Below are 12,584 nucleotides of genomic sequence, written 5' to 3'. Positions count from 1 at the left end.
TTAAACTTTTTCTTCACTTCATTTTCCAAATAAATGAGTGCTTTTACCCAACATTTCTGGGAACCGTCTTAGGTCCACACGAACATTCAGAGTTTCAAAAACGCATATTTGGGGTTAAAACAATGTCCATCCACACAAGTGTAATTTCAAAAGTGTCTATGTCTGCAGACAAACGCATACACTTGCTGTCATGCTCATTTTGTCCAATCAGAAGCCTGAAAAAAGCAGCAATATCTGACTTGGTGGCATTACACCTCCTACTATGTGTATTTTGATATACTAGATGTACAATGACATGTACATTATCTTTAAAACCAGCCTGCACGTACACAGAAAGAGCACATGCACGCCTGTGCATGTGCTCTTTCTGAACTCATAGAATTATAACATGTTCAGCAACATGGTGATGTATTACATGTGCAGTGAAGTCTACATTATTTATAAAATCATTTTGCATGTATAAGGGAATTATAAAGCATTTAATCATGGATATAGTGAACAAGTTCATGTGCAATCTAGTGTATATTGTCTTTAATATTAGTACTCACTACAAGGAGGATGCTACATCATATTTTTTTTAGTTGCTTGGTCGCTTTTTACGCGCGAGCACGGTCGCGCCCAACTCCATCTACAAAAATGGAAGCAACACACGTAAGTTGACTTCATGATTTGTCGTTAAAAAAGGACTAAAAACATGAGATCATGTTGCACCTTTCTTATGACATAAAGCAAAAAGTCTTGCTTGTCAAAGTTGTTCCATCAGGTGGAGGTTCCACAGCGATCGTATCCAAAACAGCTGACTGTCATTAGCGCAGGCGTGAGTCAATCAATCAATCAATCAATGTTTACTTATATAACCCTAAATCACGAGTGTCTCAAAGGGCTGCACAAGCCACAACGACATCCTCGGCTCAGATCCCACATCAGGGCAAGAAAAAACTCAACCCAATGGGATGACAATGAGAAACCTTGGAGGAGACCCCAGATGTGGGGACACCCCTGGGCGACTGGTGCAATGGACGTCGAGTGGATCGAGCATAATATTGTGAAAGTCCAGTCCATAGTGGAGCTAACATAATAGTGAGAGTCCAGTCCATAGTAGGGCCAGCAGGAGATCATCTTGAGTGGAGACAGGTCAGCAGCGCAGAGACGTCCCCAACTGATGCACAGATGAGGGGTCCACCCTGGGTCCCGACTTTGGACAGCTTGTGCCTCATCTGTGCCCCCCACCCGCCCCCCCTCAACGAAGGAGAGGGGGGCAGAGCAGAAAATAAACGGCAGATCAACTGGTCTAAAAGGTGGGTCTATTTAAAGGCGAGAGTATACAAATGAGTTTTAAGATGGGACTTAAATGCTTCTACTGAGGTAGCATCTCTAACTGTTACTGGTGTGTTGCAAAGCCCATTTTGATGTGTCTTTTTTATTAATGTTGAGTGAAAATAGCAGCATGTTTACGTTCAAACATACAATAAGTCCTCCAATAGTGTGTTTAAAGGCAGCAAAGCAGTGTTGTTGAGCTTGGAAATGAGAGCACACAGCCGTGACGTCATCACAAGTGTCCATGTGTGCCGTGTACACGCATTTGCTAAGCGGAGAGTTTTGGAACTCTACAATTTGGCCAGCTTTTGTAAAAGTCTGCGTTTTTAAAGACAAAAGTATGAGTCTGCGTGTGGACAAGAGGCCTAAACACAGAGATTAGTATGCAATTATTAAGTATATGTGTTGGTGTGGACATAGCCTTAGTTACTCCAAAACAAAGGTGGAGTTGGTCGGCCATGTGATGCCACCCTGGAAGCTGCAGGCTCTGCTGCTCAGGGTGAGCGACACTGGGAATTTTGGTATCAATTCGATACCAAGGAAACACAGAGCTAGTATCCACAATACTGATAACAACACGTTGACTTTAAATGTCATAATCAATGAACATTTTTGTCATAGTTGAGTAAGACTTTGACAACACAGAAAATGTTTTTTATTATAATAAAAATGTTGTTAAAACTAATTGCTTCAACTCCTTAATGTTATGTGATGGATGATCTAAAAACCCCGTTTCCATATGAGTTGGGAAATTGTGTTAGATGTAAATATAAACGGAATACAATGATTTGCAAATCCTTTTCAACCCATATTCAATTGAATGCACTACAAAGACAAGATATTTGATGTTCAAACTCATAATCTTTTTTTTTTTTGCAAATAATAATTAACTTAGAATTGCATGGCTGCAACACGTGCCAAAGTAGTTGGGAAAGGGCATGTTCACCACTGTGTTACATGGCCTTTCCTTTGTGAATGTGTGTGTGAATGGGTAAATGTGGAAGTAGTGTCAAAGCGCTTTGAGTACCTTGAAGGTAGAAAAGCGCTATACAAGTACAAGTACAACCCATTTAACAACACTCAGTAAACGTTTGGGAACTGAGGAGACACATTTTTTAAGCATCTCAGGTGGAATTATTTCCCATTCTTGCTTGATGTACAGCTTAAGTTGTTCAACAGTCCGGGGGTCTCCGTTGTGATATTTTAGGCTTCATAATGCGCCACACGTTTTCAATGGGAGACAGGTCTGGACTACAGGCAGGCCAGTCTAGTACCCGCACTCTTTTACTATGAAGCCACGTTGATGCAACACGTGGCTTGGCTTTGTCTTGCTGAAATAAGCAGGGGTGTCCATGGTAACGTTGCTTGGATGGCAACATATGTTGCTCCAAAACCTGTTTGTACCTTTCAGCATTAATGGCGCTTTCACAGATGTGTAAGTTACCCATGTTTTGGGCACTATACACCACCATACCATCACAGATGCTGGCTTTTCAACTTTGCGCCTATAACAATCCGGATGGTTCTTTTCCTCTTTGGTCCGGAGGACACGACGTTCGGGCAGCACGGTGGAAGAGGGGTTAGTGCGTCTGCCTCACAATACGAAGGTCCTGAGTAGTCCTGAGTTCAATCCCGGGCTCGGGATCTTTCTGTGAGGAGTTTGCATGTTCTCCCTGTGACTGCGTGGGTTCCCTCCGGGTACTCCGGCTTCCTCCCACCTACAAAGACATGCACCCGGGGAAGGTTGATTGGCAACACTAAATTGGCCCTAGTATGTGGATGTGAGTGCACAGAGGAGCGCACAGCTGACTGTGCGGCGGCAGGAGCTTGAGCCGTAACAATTAGTGCTTGTAACACAAAATGTCATGTTCCCAGTTAAAAACACTTAACACACTTTAAATACACTATTGGGTACATTGACACTTATAAATAAAAACATACTATACTAAGGCACCTTTGGCTCCGTGGCCATGGTCCCACATAACATTCAGTGACTCCACAAATAAGACACACTCATGGTCCTGATTTGACTCATTTTATTTCCATTTAGTGTTTTTTTTTCTTTGTTGTTGTTGTTCCAAATGTCTTTTTTTTACCCCCTGGTTATGTACAATAATAAAAATAAATCTCTTCAAGGTTTTACATTCGACATTTACAAGTGCAACGTGTAGCATAACTCTCATAAAGTGCATTTTCTTTTTCTTTTTTAACCACAAGATGAACACAAGAGATCATGAAGGAAGTTAGTATTCACACACACACACACACACACACACACACACACACTGGCAGATGCATAAAACAACACATTTCTCAATGAAGGCCATACTCGGTCCACATATTAGCTCTGTCATGGTTTTTTTTCTGGACTGATACATATCAGACGTCCCTGCCGATGCCCCCCGACCCTCCAAAAAGTGGGAGACCCTCAAAAGGACGAAGCACAGGACTGAACAAGGAAGAAGTGTTCAGGAAAACATCCTGCTTGTCGTCTTCTTCCAGGCTAACTATTTTTAGCCTGACCGACTTGCCTTCCAGGCCGAGGGAAGGACGTAATAAATGGTACGGAACGATGAAGGAGAAGGGCGGACGTCTTTTGAAAAGAGCCACCCCCGCCCCTCCCGCTCTCTAAGACAAAGATGGCGGACCGTGACGCGCAAGACCGCTGACGTTTAGCGTGCCGGCCAAAAAAGCCCCCCGCCCAGCTATTGCATGTCAAGCGGAGAATCGATCGCCGTCTATTTTGGCTCCTTTGCCGAGCCGAGCGATCAATAGCAGCAAGGTCAAGTGCCCGTCTGCTCTGTGTTCCATTGCTTCTGTCTGGCCTTCGTCGGCAAATCAAAGTAAGACACTAGAACCTTGGGAAATATGGCACTTTTTCAGCATAACGTCTCCCCCGATCCATCAAAAAAAACAACAAACAGTGACGAGGAATAGACATATTTGACAACTCATGCCCTGATGAAACGTTACAAAAATAGACATTTCTGTACAGCTTTTGCATAAGAAAAATAACACACATGTTCATATGGTAAAAAAAACTACAAAGAAATGATCCTGTGTAGCATCACCCCACGTCCTTACCTCACACCACCCCCATTCGCAATGTGTGTGTGTTTACAGTGAGATTTGGTTTCAATATGAGTCATTACATTACATTATTGGCTGTGATTCCACAAACACACACACACATTCTTGTATTTCTTACTTTCTTGAGACCTCCGAAAAATCTTTTTTGTTTGTAATTGGTTTTTAATCTTCATTATTTACTTCAAGTTATTACAGTATGTCTCTATATACATATTTATTAAACATTTTTCAAATTTTTTACACACACTTGTTATTTCATATGTTGACCAGAGGGGGAGCACTTTTAAAACCGACACACATCCATCCATCCATTTTCTACCGCTGCATTCGGGCGGAAGGCGGGGTACACAGTCAATTTGAAAAACCCCTCCTTTTTGGGACCACCCTAATTTAATAGACTTCCCCACCACGGGGTGCAAATGAGACATTCTCTATTAGATGGGATGGTTTTCTGTATTGGGACCATGATTTATGTCCTAACTTGTTCACCGGTCCTCATATGGACGGTACTTTTCCTTGTTGATGTCTCAAGAAATACAAGAACACACACACACACACACACACACACACACACACACACACACACATTCTTGTATTTCTTACTTTCTTGAGACCTCCGAAAAATGCCTGTCTTTTTTTGTTGTTGAATTTTTTGTTTGTAATTGGTTTTTAATCTTCATTATTTACTTCAAGTTATTACAGTATGTCTCTATATACATATTTATTAAAAATGTTTCATTAGCATTTAAAACATTTTTACACACACTTGTTATTTCATATGTTGACCAGAGGGGGAGCACTTTTAAAACCGACACACATCCATCCATCCATTTCCTACCGCTTGTTGCGGGTGGTGCTGAAGCCTATCTCAGCTGCATTCGGGCGGAAGGCGGGGTACACAGTCAATTTGAAAAACCCCTCCTTTTTGGGACCGCCCTAATTTAATAGATTTCCCCACCAGGGAAATGAGACATTCTCTATTAGATGGGATGGTTTTCTGTATTGGGACCATGATTTATGTCCTAACTTGTTCACTGGTCCTCTTATGGATGGTACTTTTCCTTGTTGATGTCTCAAGAATGGCAGAAATACAAGAAGACACACACACACACACACACACACACACACACACACACACACACACACATTCTTGTATTTCTAAATTTCTTGAGACCTCCGAAAAATGCCTGTCTTTTTTTGTTGTTGAATTTTTTGTTTGTAGTTGGTTTTTAATCTTCATTATTTACTTCAAGTTATTACAGTATGTCTCTATATACATATTTATTAAACATTTTTCATTAGCATTTCAAATTTTTTACACACACTTGTTATTTCATATGTTGACCAGAGGGGGAAGCACTTTTAAAACCGACACACATCCATCCATCCATTTCCTACCGCTTGTTGCGGGGGGTGCTGAAGCCTATCTCAGTTGCATTCGGGCGGAAGGCGGGTTACACGGTCAATTTGAAAAACCGCTCCTTTTTGGGACCATCCTAATTTAATAGATTTCCCCACCAGGGGGTGCAAATGAGACATTCTCTATTAGATGCGATGGTTTTCTGTATTGGGACCATGATTTAACGTCCTAACTTGTTCACTGGTCCTCATATGGGCGGTACTTTTCCTTGTTGATGTCTCAAGAAGGGTAGAAATACAAGAACACACACACACACACACACACGCCCACACACACACACATTCACACACACTAATACGCACACTCGCACACAGTGAGTGGTCGCTCCACTTCTACCACAGGAATGCTTAGCTGACTAGTGTCATATTCACAAATGAGAAATATTAATTGGAATAAAAACAACAACAACAACAACAACAACAACAACAACAACAACAAACCAGTACAGGCATGCCAGATGGGGCGTCTGGTGGTGGACACTAGATTCGAATTTGGAACGTTGCCATCGTTCTTGGTCACGTTCCCTTCAGAGGCACCGAGCTAACTTAAACAGTGGAGAAGAATACTGTAAATAGCTTCCTGGGTAAGTTTTTATTTAACTGACAACTGTTAGTAGGTTGGTTAGCTTCCTGTTTAAGTTTAGTTTGTTGAGAACAGTTAGCAGGCGAGTTAGCTTCCAGTTTAAGCTTATTAAAATTGAGAGCAGTTAGCAGGCTGGTTAGCTTCCTGTTTAAGTGTAGTTCATTGAGAACAGTTAGCAGGCTAGTTAGCTTCCAGTTTAAGTTTCTTTTATTGAGAGCGGTTAGTAGGCCGGTTAGCTTCCTGTTTAAGTTCAGTTTATTTAGAACAGTTAGCAGGCTAGTTAACTTCCTGTTTAAATCTAGTTCATTAAGAACAGTCAGTAAGCCGGTTAGCTTCCTTTTTAAATGTAGTTCATTGAGAACAGTTAGCAGGCTTGTTAGCTTCCTGTTTAACTGTCGTTTATTGAGAACAGTTAGCAGGCTACTTAGCTTCCTGGGTAAATTTTTATTTAACTGACAACAGTTAGTAGGCCGGTTAGCTTCCTTTTTAAGTGTAGTTCATTGAGAACAGTTAGCAGGCTAGTTAGCTTCCAGTTTAAAGTTTATTTTATTGAAAGCGGTTAGTAGGCTGGTTAGCTTCCTGTTTAAGTGTAGTTCATTGAGAACAGTTAGCAGGCTAGTTACCGTCCTGTTTAAGTGTAGTTCATTGTGAACAGTTAGCAGGCTAGTTAGCTTCCTGTTTAAGTGTAGTTCGTTGTGAACAGTTAGCAGGCTAGTTAAATTCCTGTTTAGGTTTAGTTTATTGAGAACAGTTAGCAGGCTAATTAGCTTCCAGTTTAAGTTTATTTTATTGAAAGCGGTTAGTAGGCTGGTTAGCTTCCTGTTTAAGTGTAGTTCATTGTGAACAGTTAGCAGGTTAGTTAGCTTCCTGCTTAAGTTTAGATTATTGAGAGCAGTTAACAAGCAGGCTGGTTAGCTTCCTGTTTAAGTGTAACAGGCTTGTAGGGATGAAATAGCCTCTGTGTTTTTTTCCTGACCTAACGTATATTCCGCTCTACCCCGGTATTGAGCACAGTGGATAACAGTAACTTAAAAAATGTCAACAATATATTTAACTGTGTGCCCCATCTAACATGTCTGAATGCTGATGGCTACGCAAAACTTGTCATCATTGATGCTCATCATGAAATGCTCTTCCCGTTGGCCTCTCTGGATTGAATATAAATATGTTTAGAATTAAAAAATAATATATGTTTTTCTATTTCACCATGTGACAAATGCACTAACACCTCACAGGTTTTGCAGTTAGTCAAAAAAACTAAAATAAAGGACACACACCCATGTCAGTATTTGAGTCACAGTGGCAGCATATTCAACTAAAAAAGTGGTGCTTTGCACCATATTTTTTTACTCCTTCGATATTCCAATACCATTGAAAATGAGATTGTCCTGCAGAATATCAAATATGCTTGCTCGTTCTCTCGATCTCAATTTGTTTCACTTTTCAAACACACACAAAACACTCGTTACATTATTGCACATAAACATTATTCCTGTTCAAGTGAGACCAAAAAACAAAAGATTGTAAAGTTTTAACAAAAGTGGTTGAAGTGACATTTTTAGGATGAGATTTTTCGCTAAGTTTCTTACTGTTGTCCTTATTTGGTTAAAAAGCGTCAAATGATTCCCTGTTTAACAACCTGATATATTTTGTATTTGTAAGGTAGCCAGCAAACATTTTCCCAAAGCCAATATCACCACATCCTTATTGATATCATCATAAAGACGTTATTAGCCCAAAATGGTTCTAAACTACACAATGTATTTTACTTCAGTTTGCTTAATTTCTTCTAATGAGAGATTGGGAATCTTCTCTCTGTTCCAGAGTAATATGTTGGAAGTTGTATCTTTATGCATTTTAAAAGCGTGACATGAAACGCGGTCATGAGTGAACGGCTGCATTAGGAAGTACTCATCCCAGCTCAAACTAATGGATAATCAATGTAGTCGAGGGGCTGCCTTCAAATTTAAAGTGTATGTGCATCGTAAAACTTTCTGTGATGAGCGCATTTTCCATCGTCATAAAGGTCGTAAGAAATCAAAGGGAAACTATTTCCTCTTCCTAAAGGCCATCGTGGAGATGTTAAGGAAGAAGAGACTAGCCTACTTTCCAGGCCTCTCCACCCATCCTCCATCCCTCCGCCCTTCCCACCAGCAGTCCCCGCCCCCGCAGCATAGAAGCTTCCCCTACATACCGCCGCAGTGGTGCTGTCCTTGGTTCTGAATGCCGCTTTCGCAGTCACGGCGCAGCCAAACACGTTTTTCCCCCCTCGCACTGTTTCATAACACCCGACGTGCACCCTAGCTGGTGTCTTTGTGAGGAAGGGTGGGGGCTCACATATCTAGGATGGATGCTTTCCATCTGCCTGCCTTTGGGAAAATGCTGATTGTGCTGTTGTTTTTTTTTGTTTTTTTCTGGAAAAAAATTCTATAATGTGCTTGAAAGGAGATGACAAAGACATCCAATCAATAACCTCCCAGTTAGGTGTATCTGCATCAGATTAAAGGACAACGTTGTTTCCCCCCATCAGGAGAGAACATGTTAGCTCATAGAAGATAGCCAAGGTCATTCACTGGAATTCCAGATCAAACCAGCATTCCGTAACCTTCTAATTGCATAAGCATGCAGCACTTTCCCAGCAAGGTCAGGGTCCGTCTTAACCTTCACAGAGATGCTACTCCTGAGAGGTAGGCCTCAAGGAGGTCTCGGTGCTTCGGGTTTTTTCCAGCGAGGTCAAAGCCGGCGTCTGTCCTCGCTGTCCTACCACTGACCTCTTCCCCGAGGGGAGCAGCTGCCACGCTCCTTGCCTCCCCGCCTCAAAGACGCGTATAGTCTGTGCTACACATCGCTAGAGGCGCGGGGTCTCAGTGAAATGTTGGACGGGACGCAACCGCAGCACGCCATCCACAGCGACTTCTGGATGTCCGGGTTTCGGAACGCGTAGATGACGGGGTTGATGACGGAGCAGCAGGTGGCGGGCAGCACAGTGGCGTAGGTATATATCGCGGGGTAGCTGGAGTCGGCCACGATGGAGTACATGGCGAAGGGGAGCCAGCATGCCCCGAAGGCACACAGGATGGCCGACAGCGTGGAGACACCCTTGGTGGTTGAGATGGCCACGAACTGGTGCTGCACGGCGATCTGCTGCGCGTGGCGGAAGGCGATCTTGCAGATCTGCAAGTAGAGCTGCATCATCAGGGCGAAGACCAGTAAGAAGGTGACGGCCAGTGCCACGGCGTTGTTTTTGGTGACCGGCCGGCAGATGCTGCACATGGCCTCGTCCCGCAAGCAGTTCCAGCCGAGCGCCGGCAGCAGGCCCAGCGTGATGCACGACAGCCAGATGAAGACCACCATCACGTAGGTGAAGGTGACCGTCCGCTCCGTGTGGTAGGTCAGCGCGTTGTAGAGCGACAGATAGCGGTCCACCGTGATGGCCAGGATGTTGAGGATGGACGCGGAGAAAGCCGAGATCAACAGTCCCACGGACAGAAGAGTCACCAGCTCCAAGGAGCCGTCCACCAAGTAGGTGAAGACAAAGTTCAGGATGAGGCCCAGACCAGCCAGGAGGTCGGCCACCGCCAGCGAGCCGATCAGGACGAACATGGGCGCTCGCAGTGTGGGCGTGTAGAAGAGCACTGCGATGACCAGCGCGTTCTCGCAGGATATGAGCGTACCTGTCACACACAGCGCGATGTCCCAAGGGCTCACCTCCTGGACGGCCACAGAGGTGGTGGCCGGCTGGAGGTCGGGGGTCATCTGCACCGCCGGTTCGGAGGAGGAGTTGGAAAGCTCCTCGGAGAGACCCCAGGAAGTGGACGAGCTGATGAGTTCGAGGGCGGACGAGGAGTTGAAGCCGTCACCGCCGCCGCTGGTCATGGCTGCCGCCGCGGCCAGCGAGAGAATCATGGCTGGGGGAAAGGAAGCAGGAAGAGAAGGAAGAGTTGAGAAGAAGACATGGAGAGGAGTGGAAGTTAGGAAGTCAAAAGTGAGGATGGCAGCGGGATGCAGGGAGGGAGACACAATCCTTTCATTCATTCATGCGTTCACTCATTCATGAAAAGCGAGCACTTTAGCAGCCCTTTTAAACACCCATCCGTTCTCCCGTCTTAGCCTCCATGGCGGCACTCTCCCGCGCCACATAAAAGACGAGCGAATTTAGCGCCAAAGACTGCGGTCCGACACGTCCCCTACCTGAAAGGTGCCACATCCTAGGAAGAAGACTCACGCCGCTCCCACTTCAAACCATCATCAACACATTCTATTTTTAGAGCTTCTACTAAAAATGGTGCATGACGTCCTGGGGCACGGCGCGCTGCTCGAAGCTGCTCGCCCTCTTCACCACCGTGTGCATCTTATAGAATTCCTTCTTCTTCCTCCTATCATCATCATCTCATCTCCTTCCGATGATGATAATGATCATGCAGTCTGGGAATTTAAAAAAAATTAAATAAAAAATGCAGCTAATTTTAGCTCAGCGATCCGAATATGACACAATGGAGCTCCATTCACAAAAAGACGCCTACCAGCTAGCACCCCCTCGCACCCCCCCGCCCCCTTTTTTCTGTCTGATCCAGGGAAGGTCACCATCACCACACGCCCCCTCCACCCCCTTGCTTCTGCACATCACTGCGGTAAAAAAAAAAATGTAAAAAGAAAAAAAGAGTGAGCTTCCAAGACCAGGACCGATTACAACAGCGATATAAATATTACAAGATATAAGAACAACAATGGAAGAAGTGACTTTGATTTAGCTGCGGCGGTGCGTTAGAGAGGAAGAGGAGAGAGGAGTGGGATGGGGAGCTGAAGAGGAGAGATTATTACCAGCCGGTGTCTTGTTGTCGTCCCCTGCAGGAAAGCAGCGATGTCCGTTCTCCTATTCCGCCTCTTTCCTTCTTTCTTTATCCACGCAGTCAGCCGCGCGCGCCTTGCCGCTCCGTTGTCATGGTTATTTGGCTGCCGTCCTCGCGCCGTATGCACGCCCTCACGCAATCGCCGGCCCCCTCCCAGCCTATCCCCCCCCCCCCCCCCCCCCCCCCCTCACACACACACACGCGTGACGTCACAAACCGCCACCCCGCTCCTCCCGAGCAGCCGTCGTCATCGTGAATCACGCGAGGCAGCATCGTTCTGGGGGGAAGGCGGGGGTTGTAACCCTTGTAACGTTTGCTGCTCGGGAGCCATTTAGGATGAGGGGGGAACTTAATGGTGGCCATTCCGCACGCAGTGACGCACGACTCCGTGGGTGATGTTCATTGCGAGAGGGGGTGGTGGGGTCATATCAATCCTAGAAATTGAGCTTTGTTGCCCCTCCCACAAACAAATATTGTTTCACCCTCCTGGTTTACATTTCCTAAAGGTCACCAGTGCGTATCCTTAGTCGGACAATCTGATTTCATGCGTGCGGGGGGGCTTTTATGTTGCCACGGTGCCTCGGTAAAACTAAAATAATGCTGTTTGGTAACAGTAGAAGAGAAAGTCAAACACAAATACAAATAGACTGTTATGATCCGATGTCGGATTATAGTTTTTTGGGGGTTTTGATTCACTTGTTGTTTAAGTTCTGTTACAGCACCCCTGTTTTGTGTTTTCTTGGATGTCATGGGTGCTGATTATCTTCACCTGCCTCTGATTAGTGTCCGGGACACTCACTTGTTCCCGAGCACTAATCATAGAGCTATTTAGTCCTGCCTTTTTCCGTCACTCAGTCTGGTGCTTTTGTTTGTTTTAAGCAACTGCTACGTTTGTTCTTCTGAGTGCAGACAGAACTCCGGGAGAACTAACGTAGAAGTTGCTTAAAGGAAAAAAAAGCACCCGACTCGGGAACAGGTGAGCGTCCCGAACACTAATAATAATAATAATAATAATAACTGGGATTTATATAACGCTTTTCTAAGTACCCAAAGTCGCTTTACATGTAGAACCCATCATTCATTCCCACCTGGTGGTGGTAAGCTACTTTCATAGCCACAGCTGCCCTGGGGTAGACTGACGGAAGCGTGGCTGCAATTTGCGCCAACGTCCCCTCCGACCACCACATATCATTCATCATTCAATTCACCGGTGTGAGTGGCACCGGGGGCAAAGGGTGAAGTGTCCTGCCCAAGGACACAACGGCAGCGATTTTTGGATGGTAAGAGGCGGGGAGCGAACCTGCAACCCTCAGGTTTCTGGCACG

At 44.8% G+C, this 12,584-nt stretch overlaps 1 protein-coding gene across 1 annotated transcript; it reads right to left on the bottom strand.

Moving 5' to 3' along the window:
- Positions 1 to 8,631: 8,631 nt before the first annotated feature.
- gpr185b (G protein-coupled receptor 185 b) lies at positions 8,632 to 11,371 on the bottom strand. The gene is made up of 2 exons (XM_061959066.1): positions 11,231 to 11,371; positions 8,632 to 10,317 (listed from the first exon to the last, which is right to left on the bottom strand). Exon 2 carries the CDS (start codon positions 10,313 to 10,315, stop codon positions 9,248 to 9,250), a length of 1,068 nt encoding a protein of 355 aa, XP_061815050.1. The 5' UTR covers positions 10,316 to 10,317; positions 11,231 to 11,371; the 3' UTR covers positions 8,632 to 9,247.
- Between the last annotated feature and the right edge of the window lie 1,213 nt (positions 11,372 to 12,584).

This window comes from Nerophis lumbriciformis, linkage group LG05 (assembly GCF_033978685.3).
Source record: "Nerophis lumbriciformis linkage group LG05, RoL_Nlum_v2.1, whole genome shotgun sequence".
Lineage (NCBI taxonomy): Eukaryota > Metazoa > Chordata > Actinopteri > Syngnathiformes > Syngnathidae > Nerophis > Nerophis lumbriciformis.
Note: the sequence above shows the minus strand (reverse complement) of the source record. Positions and strands in the feature narration are given on the sequence as shown.

Excerpts from the sequence above, each read along its gene's own strand:
- gpr185b (XM_061959066.1), bottom strand. The coding sequence starts at position 10,315 with ATGATTCTCTCGCTGGCCGCGGCGGCAGCCATGACCAGCGGCGGCGGT.